Source organism: Bos grunniens, chromosome 2 (genome assembly GCF_055505025.1).
Source record: "Bos grunniens cultivar Pamir isolate PY7600 chromosome 2, Bosgru_T2T1.0, whole genome shotgun sequence".
In the NCBI taxonomy this organism is placed as follows: Eukaryota; Metazoa; Chordata; class Mammalia; order Artiodactyla; family Bovidae; genus Bos; species Bos grunniens.
The window spans coordinates 36,298,350-36,313,396 of record NC_141166.1 but is presented as its reverse complement, the minus strand read 5'-3'; the positions used below and the strand labels follow the sequence as shown (position 1 = coordinate 36,313,396).

The window sequence follows — 15,047 nt, the reverse complement described above, 5'->3', positions numbered from 1 at the left end:
GACCTGGAACAATTGAAATGTTTTTGTTTCTCCCTTCTTCTCATTAATAAATCTACCTTCACAGTGCTCATCCTGTCAGTGAGAATTGTAGTACTTGCAGAAATTTATTTTTATATAGCCTATAAATATTGAGTGAAAGCTGTTAAACTGTGGGAGACAAACTTCATCTGTACCCTTCAAAAGTGGCTGAGGCAGTTTGTAGGAGTGAAATAGCATGCATCAGATCTAAATTTGCTAAACAAAATTAGCTGTGTGCTGTTCTGTTTGTCTTATCTCTTTCTCTGCCCATGGTGTGCTAATTCTGGCCACCAGCAATATATTAAGTACAGAAAAAAATAATAAATGTCCTTTTCATCAGCAGTTGCATAAAATGTTTTGTCTATTATTCTGTCTATCTCAAAGCATTTTATGTTTTCAAACTTCATTCAGCACTTAAAAAAAAAAAAGAGAAAGTAAAAAGGCCACTGAAGAATTATATCTGAATACCAATCACTTCAGTTTCCATTAATTCCAAGTACACTTTTAGAGGTTTTGATATATCACCAGGGACAATGCGGTGGCTAAATTTGAAATTAAAACAACTGGAAAATATTATTAACTCTTTAGCTGATATTTTTACATAGTAAAAATGTGACTTGAAATACTAATCCTTTTATTGTTACTTAAATGTGTTAACATATTAGTAGTTAAAATATTACCAAATATCTGAGCTGAGTACTGATTTTAATTTAGGTGCATTGTTTCATTCACAGCTAATAATGTCTATTGCAGTTAAAATGGGCACATTTAACTTAGCCAGGGGGTAAAAGTCAAAGATAGATTTTTAACTGTGCTAAATAACAAATGATTAAAAATTCAATGATGTATATTTCAAGCAGTAGGGCCTTAGTAATATAGATTTTATATACCAAAACTGCCAAGATTCTTTTAAGTCACACCATTATGAACTACAGAACTGCATAAGAGACAGCATTACATGACCCATTTTAAAAATATGGCATCAAGAAAACAGATATCTGGATTAAGTGTGTTCATATTTAGAGTAGAAGTATTTTGAAAATTATCCCTATAAAGTTCATTATTTCACCGAAAGATATACTGAAGCGCCTGATCATATGAATTTGCTCTTTATAACAATTTTTTTCTCAAAAAATGCATTCTTCTACATTACCAGAAGATACCAACTGCATGCAGTAGGAAAAATATATATATAAAATGACACCCAAAATTCACCCTAAATGAGTGATAGCATTACTTCTTAAGTTGTATAATCTTCAAACAGACAGAAGTACTATAAAGCTTTTTGTAAAAGGCTTCAGCTTCAGAACCTTTATCCTGTATTGGCGCCTTCCAATAAGTTTTAATTTTGGGTTGCCTTTCTCTCAATAAGTTGTACTTTTATTTCTATACTGTTTTTAAAGAGGTTCCCCAAACTGTATAAATGCAGGTCCCAGAATCTTGAACATGCCCCTGCTTTGAAGTTTTTTCAAGAAGACAAGGCTTTTATGATGATTTCCTTAACATAGTACAATACACAATACAAAAATAAAATAAAATAAACCCTCTGGAGAAGACAGTGGAGGAGGAGAAAGGCAGAGTAACCCAACAAGGAACTCCTTAAACGACAGATTTACTGCAGCGGTCCCCAATGTTTTTAGTACCAGGGCCAATTTCGTGGAAGACAGTTTTTTCATGAACCAGGGGAGCGCAGGATGGTTTCGGGATGATTCAAGTGCATTCCATTTATTGTGCACTTTGTTTCTATTATTATACCAGCTCCACCTCAGATCATCAGGCATTAGATCCCAGAGGTTGGGGACCCCTGATTTACTAGATAAGTTTCTTCAAATGGTTCCAGGGAAAACATAAAGAGCTGCTGATCTGACAGCAGAAGGATCTGGTGGGCTGAGCATCCCTTTCTCTCACAGTGGGGCAGTTACAGCAGAAGAGCCATGCCTTTGAAAGGATCACTAACGCCCCTGGCTGGGAGAAGACATGGAAGAGGGGGACTAGCAGACGGCAGAGGCAGTTGGTTCAGGACAGGGCAGACAGCTAACTGCAGCAACAGACCCACCAGCCAGCCTTTACCCATACATACTACTTCGTTACACCACTACTTCCTCGTCTACAAAGTAGAAGCAATAATCCCGGACTCAAACTTTCTTCTCAGGGACTCTTAAAGGAAAAACAATCAGGAAAGTTATAAAAGAAATTTTCAGACAAAGATAATAAAGTCTCCATACCCAATTTTCTCATTAATAGATTACTCTGCAGACCGTTAGGTCTAAGTTTTGATGTTACATGCACTCTTTCGGGCCATTATAAATTAAGGTACACCTAGGGTACCACAGTGACCTAGAAAGGTTGACAGTTTTTTGAAATCTGATAACCTGAGAAGCAATGTCTAGAAGAGCATTTTCCCTGGTAGAATCTGACACTATAAATACTATAATCATTTCACCAATTTTCAGAATGCAGAGTGAATCATCTAAGAGAGCAGCTAAGAGAAGCCCAGTCACCTCTCAGTTCAGTTATGCTGCAAGTATTTCTTTTATAGGATCCTTTTAAAATGGGAGGCATATGTCTAGCTGTCTATTTTAAGATACTGAGAAATCTTAGTATTAACAAAGTTGTATTATCACATACATCTAGGAATAGAAAACACTACATTCTGTCTGGAACCCTTTTTTTCATGACATACTTATTAGCTTTTCTCCAGAGGCAAATTCCCCCTAAGAGTTTGGAAAAATCACTTAATAACATAATTTTCGTATTGTTTTTTATTGGTCTCATCTGCCCTTGTTTGAAAGAAAGGAGAAATCTAGCATCTTGAGCTTCTTCATCAGTGCCTAATAGGGTCTTTAAATACAGTTAGGTCAATACATGTTTACTGCTTAAACTGATTAAAATTTATAAATGAGAGATAAGAAACCACAAAGGAATGGCCACAAAAACACAGTGTACTACAAGAGAGTTACATGTTTAAGAATGGTACTTACATGTATTTAACTCACCAAAATAAGACAAAAATACTTTGTCCCATATTATGAGCAGACTAAAAATGGGAATGAGAACAAATGATATACTCTTGGAAACACTCCATTGAAAGAAATATCCTACAAAGCTCAAGAAAGCAACTAAGGAAATTCCCAGGATAAACATTTCTAATATCTATTATTAACAATTCTATAATTATGTTTTTAGAACAGCTTATTTGTGCATTTATATGGTTTAATTACAAGTTATAACCATCTATGAATGAGCTTAAAATTGTTTTGGCAAGTGTATGTTATTCTTTCATTAAAAAAATATTTTTAAAGAGCTTACCGTGTATGTGGCACTGCATTAAGTCTCTGTGGGAGATAAAAATGCTTGCTCTTAAAAAGTTATAACCATAGAAAGGTTTAAGATTAAATTCAAATAGGTGATACAGATAAGGATTAAAGAGTAGAGTATTGAATGAAGGAAGACTCTAGGAAGAGGTGTGATTTAATGTGGAAATGGAAAGATTCAACAATTTGGACAGGCAGGGGCAACCAAGGAAGCCATGAATTCCAGGGAAAAGGGTCAGCCAAGGGAAAGACAGCAAGCAAGGCTTTGGAATACCAACTACATCAGCCCGGTTCTTAGAATACATCTTAAGAAACTCTTAAGGTTGGATTAAAAAGGAAACTGAAGACTATTTTAACAGGCTTTGAACTCTGCAATGGGAATCCATTGAAGGCTTCTGAATAGTAACTAGGATAATAAAAGTATGATATTAGACATGGTCACCTGGTAGTGACAAGAAGGAAGTCTAAAAAAGAGGATCTTTCAACAGCCTGCTCTGAGTTTTTAAGGACTAGATGAGGTCAACAAAAGTCTTAGGGATTAGATTTTAATAAGCCGGGCAATCAAAAAAACTTAACGGCTCTAGTTCTAGACAAAATGATCAGACAAAAGGAACTCCTAAAAATGAAACTGTGTATAAAAGAATTATTCCTTTTTATTTTTATTTGGTTTTCATGGGTCCCCATAGGAAAAAAAAAAATAAAAACTCATATTCTCGAAGCCTATGGGGAAGAATAGGAAATAATGACAAATAAAATTTTTAGTAAAGGGGGAGTTCGCTTAAAGTAAAATGCCAACCATGACCTCAATTAGGCATCCCCTGCTAGTGATAGGGCCCCATCCTGAAATAGAGGACTAGAGCACCCATTACTCAATCCTAGACAGAGTCACAGAACCTGGAGAATCTGTCGCCATTTTTTCAGTCCTAATTAGCCATGAGATATTCTAAGCACATCACAGAAGACCAGTAGATGCACCTTTTGAGAGCAGGTTTACAATCCCCATCTACATCCAAAAAGCTTAAAACTTGTATGTCCACCTAGACCATATGCCTATGGGACCAGACATAAATAAAGGTCAGAATAACAGTAAAGATGTGGTAGGTAAAGTTTATTACTTACAAGTGTGACCTTTCTGGAAAATAAAGGTGTGTTTATTGCTCCCTTCATTTTCTTCTCTTTAAGCACTTTTAGACTATGTTTCAAATAAAATAAATATTTTACACATGACAGTGTATATATGTCAATGCTACTTTCTCAGTTCAACATACCCCCTCCTTCCCCTGCTATGGGAAGCTGCTGTCCTCTATGATGACCTAGAGGGGTGAGATGATAAGGCGAAGGGAGGCTCTAAAGAAAGGATATATACATCTATATTACTATATATATATATAGTAATAATTATGACTAATTTGTGTTATTGTATGGTAGGAACCAAAACAACACTGTAAAATAATTATCCTCCAATTTCAAAAAAGTTAAAATACAATAAAATATACAGAACATTCACAGAGCCTTGATTCGTATTAGTTTAACTCTCTGAATTGAGAAAGTGAGTCCTGTATATTCTTATTGGTATTTAGTATGCTTCAGAAGGGCTTCCCTGGTGGATCAGTGGCGGTAAAAGAAACTGTCTGCAATGCAGGGGACCCAGGTTCAGTCCCTGGGTGGGAAAGATCCCCTGGAGGAGGGCATGGCAACCCACTCCAGTACTCTTGCCTAGAGAATCCCATGGACAGAGGAGGCTGGCAGGCCATAGGGTTGCACAGAGTCAGACACAACTGAAGTGACTAAGCAGCAGCAGCATGCTTCGGTAACCCCATGATATTGGAAATAACGTGATTAACAGTAATGATCCTGAACTAGCTCTCAAGAGAGAGGTTTAATGATATTGCAGAGGAAGTTTCCTGGTGTCTATGTTAATGTTTTTACAGAGGGGGACCCATTTTCATTGCAAATTTCTAACAGATAGTGACTCTTCCTGCCAAAACAGGTTTAAACCTCCCCTCTGTTGTCATGGTCAATGAAATGCTGATCACGTCCATATCCAGAAAGCTTTGGCGCTTAAGGGAAGTTAGGATCGACCAAAGAGAGGTAAGGTTAAATCAACGACTTTCAGAGTCACAAGGCCCAGAGGCAGAATCTTGCAGAAGCCAACTGGAGGGAGGCAAATGCACTATAGACGTAAATTTATAAAGTCTTAGTACTTAAAGCTTGGCTTAGATGCACTTGTGCAAAGAATAACTGTGATCCTAGTAGGGCCTGAAAAATGACAAGGACCCAATAAGGACAGTGGTTAAGACAGAGAACCTTGGTTCCAAGGATGGGCCTGAATAAGTTTGAAGTATTCCCGTGGATTTGCTAGTTAAGGGTCCCCACCAACTAACTGGCCATGAAGAACCCACTGTTTACCCTTTAAAATCAATTTTCTTAAAGCATGCATATTACTTAACACAGAATGAAGAAATAACCATTCTCTATGTATTGGTTATCTTCACAAAGTCACAGGTAAAAGAAACTCTTAAAGGCACTGTTATATACAGATACTAACATAGGCAACTCTCATATTTTAGGATCAAAATGCTATGTCAAGAATAGGCACTACCAGCTAAACATTGTACAGAATCAAGTCATAATAAAGTTGCTTTATTTCTTTCATCTTAATGTGCTGTAAGTTACAAATGCAATCAATGATTACTCCTAAATATAAATCAAAGATGATGTTCCCCAGTTTTCCCCTTGAAAAGAACTTCACAGTCTGATAATTAGGCCCATGGCTCCAATCCATTTGTTTTCATTCAATCTTGCAAGACTCCTTTAAAATAGCACAACCTTGAATTTATTTATTCTTTTGTCTGCAACTTTTCAAGTACTTCTGTGCTAAAGAAAATGATATTAGTGTTGGAAACTGCCAACTGACTTATACTACCTAATTTCCCTGGGCTCCCAGTTTCCTCACCTAGAAAATGAAAAGAGTGGACTAGATGAGAGATTTTGAAACAGTGCTTGAATTCTGTAGGCCAGCACAGAAGAGTCCCTGCCAGAGTGGGAAAAAAGGAGGGGAGTGCCAAAGGCAGGGGGCACAAAGCTGGCTTCTCAATGAAGCTTTAACAAAAGACATCTCCTTTTACCCTTTACCTGTTCTCAATACCAGGGCTACACACATGAGTTCACATGAAAAAAAAAAAAAAAAGAGGTTCCTTTTAAAAATAATTAAAAACCAATGGTTTTCTTTTGTTGAAAAAGTCTAAACATCCTTCTTCTGTCTAACTGAATCATTAAAAAAAAATTCAAGATGTTAATTGTTTGAGTATCACTTTCAGCTATACTGATGGAAATGAAAAAACTGAGACATAAAGCAAGAAGTCGAAGCTAAAATCACACAGAAAATGACTGTATGGCCAGAATCCGATTCTCCTAACTTCTCTTCTGCTGCTTCACGCTGTAGCACCCCACAACAGCAGGGCTGCCGCCATACTACCCACAGCTCAGGCGTGCACCATTCCCATTAAATTCTATGTGGCTGCTGCCCCCTGGAGTTGTGCCAAGCAACAGGCCTGCAAAGCAATCACATATTTAAAAGAAAACAATTATAAAACAATTACGACATGCTCAAAAAAAGCACTTTAGAATTAAGCCCCCAAATATCCATATATTTTGCCTCTATGTTATAAAAGTGAGACAGGTCTCTTCCCTCTTGAAAAATTAGTACAAACACAAAGCACCAGTTGAAGTGTCAAATATTAAAACAAGAAAGAGGCTTTAAAGCTTTGATTAAAGCGCTGGGAAAATAGGTCAATTTCTTTAATAACATGTCAGAATTATCAACAACTCAGAAACAGCCAAATAAGACGAAATCTAAAGAGACCATAGACCAATTCTGAAAAGTAGAGTTTTGGGGGAAATGGCCTTCATATACACATTCTTCAAACTTAATAATCTCTTTATTTCATTTAGACAGGCGCTCTTCTAACAGTGCTGGTCTTTTAGAAACTTTACATTATGTTTATTAACATGTGTTCATGTTTTAAATATATCAATTTAACTCATTACTGCTACGTATCTCAATATCAAGGGATTTTAAAGCCATTTTTTCAGAAAACTGCTATACAATGGAGAAATAGAGAATATATGCATTTTACCCTCAGGCATGCAAGCCAAGTCACAAAGACAAGAAGTGAGTTGCTCAAGGTATTAAAAAGAATTTGGAGGAACAATGTCTCCATAATATAGAAATCCCTATTTGAACCACCTGGCTATGTCCTGTGTCAAACTTAACCACATTACAGATAGGCAAAATCTCCTTCAAATTATGTAGGAAAACTACTGTTTCAGGAAGCAGTGGTCCAAGCTCATTTTTATTTAAAAAGGAAAGAAAGAAAATTGAAGGATTATTTATCATTATAAACTGCATATTTCAGTCAGTAGGAACACTAGCTAGCATGAAAAGTAAGGTTTTAGTTTCACTGCCTAATATTTAGAATAGTTCAGAAAATGAATAGTAGATAAAGATGCAACACAGTTCCATATGGTCAAATGCAACACAGTAGAACATTTCTTAAATGATATAACCTGGAGAAAAGTTTATACTTTGATTTAAATTCTGCCCTGTGTCCTTACTCAGTAGATCACTGTCAAAGATAACAGTGGAATATGCTTGACAATTAATTTCTGTAGAACAGCTATAGTTTTAAACATCCATAAGCTCATTTCAATGTAAATATTAACATCTCTCTCTATAAAGCAGTATCTCTCAAAGGGGTAAAATCAACTGTGATTTCAAATGCCAACAAGTTTGCAAGTAACAGAGTTTTTTTGATCATTTGCTTTATGTTACAGGCACTTAAAATTTACTCATGGATATCCAACAGCAGCAGGTCACTGTCAAATAAACCAAAAACGTATTCTTGCTTTTAATATATGCTAACTTTTCTTAATAACTGGGTTGAAGTAATACAAAAAATGATACCACTTTAACACACAGCAATGTTTAAGGTGCACTAATTCATTTTCTAAAATGTGTGCCTTACATAGTCATTAATCTCAAGGTGGCTCTAATCACAGGGCTTCAGAAAATATTTAGATACAGCACAGTGCCTCGCATCCCTAGCATTTTCGAAGTGGCAGTAGTCTAACTTCCATGTTAGACTACTAACAAGAGGGGAAAAGAGGGAGAGAGAAGGGAAAAAAGGGACTTCTCTGTAGAAAGATGTGGCCTTGGAGTCAGGGTTTTTGAGATGTGCTAGTGAGCTCGGATCGATGCCTTTTTATTTTCTTTCAAGAATAAATCTGAGCAATGGAATGGCTTGCGATTGTCCAGCCAACCAGCCATATCATATTTATCAGAAAGAAAGAATGAAAACTGGCTCAGAGGACTCCTGCAGTGGCTGAGTGGCAGGTTGCTGGGAAAGACATGCACAAAAAGAATACCCTTAGTGAAGATGGGGAAAATATATATTCATATGTGTAAACTCAATAAATAATAAGATGTAAAAAAAAGAACCTATAGCAATGGAAAGGGTGAATGCATAAGACAGATGATAAATAGCACTTCTATTTAAGAACCAAAGGGATGAAAGCTCATGAATACTAAATATTTGAATCTACTTTAAGAAGAAAATATGGTTTTTCCTCAAATGAATGCAAACTCTAAAAATCAGTCAAAGGAAACTTAGTGTGTTCAGGCTAGAACAAAAAATACATAAATCTTCCATGAAGTGCATGCCCCAGTAAATATTCTAATGCAATTTCTTAATTAAGACACATATTCAGTGACTAAATGAAAATTATACATATAAAGGAGTTAAGTACCTTGATTTCAAAAAATTTGACTTTCTATGCGTGTAGATGAAAAAATAAAAGGAGTTTGGTTTAAGAAAAAAAAAATCAGAAATCAAGGAATCATGACACAACCAGTCATCCAATTTTACCATATCAGTCCACATTATAGTATTTTCAAGTGATTTGCAGTCAAAATAAAAGGTATAAATTTATTTGGAAGCATTCTGAAGAAAAAAAATTATACCTTACTTTAAAAAGGGTCCTTTTACATATATATGAATTTCAAAAATTGAAAGAAAAGAAAAAGTGGAAACTATACTCATGGGTGTGTTTATAATAAACACATGCAGGGAGAGAACTGATTTTTTTTTAAATTATATTGAACATCTTTTCATCATTTAACTAAGTTTTATTCACCTTTTTATTCTCAAATGTTTAAAAAATTGATTCTGGAGATATATCTCAAGGGCGGAAGAAAAATACATGCTCTTTTATAGAATGAAAAGCAGGACTAAGTTACTTGCAAATAAAAAATAGGGGCTGAACTTGTTTATCACATATCTATTAAGGTATGTGAGACCACCACTTCAGTACCACTACCCATATATACATATATATTTCAACACAAAGGTGATACTGATCATTTTTCCATCATGGCGGGAAGACTGAAATTTTGGAATTCTTCTTTTTAGAGATAAAGGTTTTATAACAGTCATATAAAGGGCTCTTGGCTATAATATTTTTTGATAAAATAAATCACTCAAAATGAGACGAAGTCCTGCAGAATACTAAAAAACAAAACAAACAAAAAAATCTCTAACGCTGATTTTTCCCCCTAAGGAAGAGAAAAATAAGAACATAACCTCTTCAGATACAACTATTTTATATCTTAGATCTATACAACAGAACCCTGCCCACTCATATTTTTATTCTGTTCACATACAGCAGTAAATAAGGTGCATTCCTTCTGCTTCTTAAGAAATTAGCATTTCAAAAATATGCCACTTTCCCCTGAACTCCAAGCGTGTCTAATAATGCGAGAAGCAGATTGTCTTCCCTCGTTTCCTTAATTTGTTTCATCTAAAAGCAATTCACTCAACATCTTGTCGCCCTCTGGCAGCTTAGTTTACTTATCCGCACTTAATTTCTCATTTGGACCAAAACAAACTCCTCCAAACTGCTACTGACGGCTAACCGCGAGAGGGGAGACACGCAATATGTATTTACTTGGGAACATACAGCCATACATCCACAGCCACAAACATACAGAGCCTCACTCGTACCCCAGAACGTAACTTGGTTTTATAAAAGCACCACATTAAAACCAGCCGAACTTTCCCTGTCAGGTGCGGCAGGGTGGGGGTGGGGAAGATTGGGAAAAGAAAAAAAAGGTGTCCTGGAGGCATTTACAGTTTCCAGTGGATCACCTTAGCCTGCGTGTTGAAATTATACCAGGGAGGCAACCGGGAGCTTTTCTTTGTGCGGCCCTTTCATCTAGATCACTCTGTGTTTGGAACAAGTGAGGCTCGCCTTTGTGCCCCCAGAATTTCAAGTACAGAGTCACACTCGGAACAACAATGGCACGCTAATCCTCGCGCTCTAAATGGGCTCACTTGTGTGGGTCTGACAATTCACGGGGGGAAAGCGAGAAGAGACCAGCGAGGGTGCGAGCCGGTGTCGCCGGAGACGAGGAAGAGGACAGCTGCAGAACTAATTTGGATTACATTCCTTGCAGAAATTCTGAAAAGGGCTTTTCGGCATAGCTCAAGCCCGAGCCGCACAGTTAATACCCAATCGCTGCGAACTCGCAGCCGGTCCCCCAGCGGCAGAGGTTGCACCAGACAGCCCCCCAGTAGGTCGCCCGGTGGAAATTCCTCTCGGCTAAGCCTGCGTGTCAGTCGCAACTGCTTCTGAATGGGTCAATGTGCATAATCAACCCATTGAGGGGAAATATGAAGGGACGCGGAATGGGGAGGGAGATAAAAAGGGATGTATCTAAGAGGCCGCTTGGAATCTCAAGTCGGTGTTGGTGTAATTCCGGAGGTGGCTGGAGCCTGGGACCTGGTATGCATGAAGAATTTCGGAGTAATTGGGAGGGTGCAAACGGCCAGAACAAACGGCGCACATTGTGCCATTCGAAGGTCATTTTGAAAGGCTTGAGGATTGTAACTTGTTATTTACTAGGCGAGGGGGGAGCGGGGGGAGGCGGCGGCGGCGGGGGCGGAGCGGGAAAACTCCAGCGCGCTGTTTTCTTGGTGAGGTCAGAAGGACACCCTCCGAGGGCCTGAAACTCTCCCTCTCGCCACTCCCCGGGGGCTTTATCTTCTCAAGGTGCCTCCCACGCCCTCGCGACCAGCCCCGTATAGTTCCGGAAATCTCCCCGGCTCTCCAAAAGGGCCCCCTTGGCCGCGTCACTCCCCGGTTTTCCTGGCCCTTTCCTGTCCCACTTTCATCCCCAGGAAACAAGTGTCAGAAACTTTGAGCTCCCTGGGCCCGCAAGGGCTGTCATCCACCTTGCGGGCCCGCCGCGCCTCCTCCCCGGGGGTCAGTTCGCCTCCTGCCCCGCGGGGTCCCGGGGCGCGAGCTCTCCGGGCAGCAGTGGTAGCGCACCCAGTGCCGCAGCACCCGCCTTGGGTTCAATCAATTCGCCTGACGGGTCGGCTCAGCAGCCGCGCCCGGCAGTAAACAGAAGTTGGAGGGACTCTGGCCAATAGCAAGTTGAACTACAGGAAGAACTCTTCCTGAAGCCAAACACAGAAACCGACGGGAAGGCCGGGCTCCCGGCTTAAGTCGGTCAAGCCTTTAAAAAAAAAAAAGAGGTCAAGCAAGCAAGCCAGCTCCCCCTTAGTCCGCGGGGCGAGGGCTGGGGACGCCAGCGGAGGAGGCCTTGTGTTCCCGGCCCCCCCAGCCGAGGCGTGTCGTCCCGCCGTGCTCCAGCTCCCAGGCTGGGCTCGAGTCGGGTCTGACCCCGCAGGCTCGGATGGCCAGGGACGCAGCGGCCGCAGGCAGCGCACACAGGTGCAAAGCCGGCTCTCGGAGCTCCTCTCCCCACTGCTCTCCGGCTCCCCCGAGCCCAGCTGCCACGGCCCCGGGACCCCAATCCTGCCCCGGAGCCCCGGGCGTACAGCGCTTCTCCGAGGCTTCTTCCCTCGCGGGCGGGGGCGGGGGCGGGGGGTAGGCAGACGCGGCAAGGAGCGTCTCCTCTGACTCCGGCTTTGGGTCTCCCACGTCCCGCACAACAGGCGCTACCAGAAGGGATGCGGCTTAGAGAGGCTCGAAGAAAACGCGCGAGAAATAAACAAGGGGAGAGAGAAAGAAAAGGGACGGAGAAAGGGGCGCAGAGTGGTTTTTCGCGATAAATAAAACACATGCCCACGCAGAGGGTAAGTTTGGGATAGAAAAGGGGGCGAACGAAAAACACAAGGAAGAGGCGCGGGTGACGTGGTCCCTCCACGCCGGAGAGCGAGAGGGTCTCTGGTTGGGATAAGCGCGCAGGGGGCGAGGAGCCACCAGGCGCCGCTCGGCCGGCAGCATCAGGTTCAACCCCTGGAACGCGAGAAGGACCGCGACCCACCTGACTGAGAAGAGCTGGGCTGGACGGTCCCCGCCGCCAGGAGAAGGCTCACCCAGACCCACAGTCCTGTCTCCAGCTTCATTTTTTGGAAGTCTCAGATCCAGTGCTGACAATTACATGTCCAAATGGCATAATCCCCTTTCGGGGCACGCGGAGGAGATCCCTCGGCCGGGCGCGCGTGGGGTCGCGAGGGGCACTGGAGCGCGCGGTGCACCGGCTCCGAGCGCGGGAGACCGAGTCCGCGTCCGCGGATCTAGGGCCCGGACCCGGAGGACCAGGAGAGGGTGCGCGGGAGGGCGCACGCGGGTGGGAATGTACTGGAGGGTGTGCGGCGGTGCTCCCAGCCGGACCGGGCAGCTACGTCCCCGTGTGAGCCTCCGCTTTCTCGCTCCCTCCTCACTTTCTCGTTCTCTCTCCCTGGTTGGTCAACAATAAAAAGGAAGGGTTCGGAAAAGGGTTTCCAAAAAAAAAAGTTGATTGCAAACAGGCGGTAGGTTTCCGGCCTCTCCCCCCAGCCCGACTCTGTTCGACTCGCTTTTCAGTTTCCTTGCACCTCCAGTCCAAATTGGGAGGAAAGGGGCGGGAGGGGGAAGCTTCTTGCTTCACCCCCGATCCTGTCCTTTTTTTTTTTTTTTTTTTTTGCTGTCAGCTTTCTTCACACTTGTCCGGCGGCTGCGGTAATTAAAGCTCCGAGCGTCATTTCCAACGCTCCGCGGTCTCCAGCTGCAGCCCCACCGAGAAATTAATAAGACTCCGTCCGGGAGGAAAAAAAAAAAAGGTTGGTGAGGGGGTGGGGCGGGCGGTGGGTAAAACAACCCTCCACGCAACCAGGCTGGCTCGGCTCAGCCGCGCAAACCCCGCCCCCGCTCTGACCCAACTAGCCACGCCTCCCGCCCCAAAGGGAAATCTTATTGGTTCAGCCACTCCCCAAAATCGTGGGCCTCAGGAGTTGGGAAAACACCTGTCATGGAGCTGGGAGCCTAGCGGTGGGGGCGGGGGAAGCTGGATTTAAAGGGCTCACCGGAGGCCATAAACTGAATCAGAGACCACCCCCCCCCTCCCCCCCGCTCCCAAACACACGCCGGACAGCTGGCCCGGAAAGCGTGCAGACCACCTGAGAGATGCTTACAAAAAAGATTGTTTTTTTTTTCTTTTTAAGCCAGAAAGTCACAATTTACTCCACATTCCACGGTGCTCATCCACAGACTGGACCTGCCCTAGAAATACAAGAAAAGAATACCCTGCTTCAATTGTATTAGCCTACCTGGCTTCCTACTTCCTCGTGCTTCACATTCAGACAGTAGTTCAAAAGCTGGTTTAGTAATTGCTAACATCTGCGGAATAGGTAGTCCTGGGAATCTAAGCACTCCTCTTTGTCCAGCCTATATAACTGTACAGTCTCTCCCATCGTTCCCACGCTCGCAAATTGATCAAACTAGACTTTCACTTTTGTAGAACTGCATCTTTAGATTTTTTAGACTTTATGGGGTCACTTCATCTTTTCCTTGGACTCTAGGACAACTTGGTTTTAGGTTCATTCTCATTAAGCAGATTCTAGTCCAAAGCCACCAATTTAGTTCTAAATGGCTAGAAATTGTCCCAGGGCTGAGCTGCTCAGTCTAAAATAACTTAAGGCAAATGTTAGGATATAGCCAACCTTAAATAATTAGGTTTATTCTACAGTGGATCCTGCTTTAGTCCTCTTCCATGTTCACACTCCACGACCTCCAGAGGTCATTGCTAGCCATACAAATTTCTGGACTCTTCTTGGTCTAAAACATATGGGATTGGATCATATCAGTGCACATATCCCTTGCTTTTTACAACTCTGAAACTGTACCCAGGACAAAGGCCAGAACCTCCTGAAGGTAGAGTATTATTGGTTTGCTATTTGCACAGGCGTTCTATGAATGAATTATTTTCCCTTTTCAGCTTCTCTAGAAGCAGCAATTACATAAATAAAAAGTATCAGGGGAGCTTAAAAATTAAGCCACCCTGCCTCCTCACTCATCATTTGAGACCTTCCTATTCCTCCCCCACATCTTTTATCTATAGTCGTGTCCCTTAAGAATTTGCGTGGAGTTGGAACAGTGAAACAGCAGCTTCTTCCCAGAGGGCTGAGCCTTCCCTTTCTTAGGCCCACAGCAAGTAAGAGGAACAGAGAGGAGGCCAAACAAGCCGAGAATGCAGCTTTATCCAGAAGTAGCACAGGGCCAGAAGAAACTAAGCCTTGAGCAGGTGATGGTGACTTGGCCAGTGGTACTGACTGCAGCAGAAGTGTTCACACTGCTCTTTGGGATTATCTTTGCTGTTTTTCTCACCCATCTTCCCTTTTTTTCTCACCCTCTTCCCTTTTTCTTTTC

General features: G+C 41.8%; 1 protein-coding gene and 1 long non-coding RNA gene across 8 annotated transcripts in view; one reads left to right on the top strand and one right to left on the bottom strand.

Annotated features, from left to right (window-relative positions):
• Nucleotides 1-13,463, bottom strand: part of ERBB4 (erb-b2 receptor tyrosine kinase 4) — a 1,279,082-nt gene extending 1,265,619 nt beyond the window's left edge. For all 6 annotated transcript variants that reach the window (XM_086341936.1, XM_086341945.1, XM_086341948.1 and 3 more), the window contains exon 1: nucleotides 12,685-13,463. In XM_086341936.1, the coding sequence (XP_086198062.1) occupies nucleotides 12,685-12,766 (82 nt within the window). In that variant the 5' untranslated portion in view covers nucleotides 12,767-13,463. The remainder of the gene's footprint in view (nucleotides 1-12,684) is intronic.
• On the top strand, nucleotides 11,989-13,918 carry LOC147377910 (uncharacterized). Of its 2 annotated transcripts, none has more exons than XR_015142480.1 (4): nucleotides 11,989-12,128; nucleotides 12,353-12,493; nucleotides 13,334-13,462; nucleotides 13,848-13,918. It is a non-coding gene; the product is annotated as an uncharacterized LOC147377910 (long non-coding RNA). The 2 variants fall into 2 exon arrangements; XR_015142476.1 differs by having other exon boundaries at nucleotides 13,844-13,918.
• Nucleotides 13,919-15,047: the final 1,129 nt, after the last annotated feature.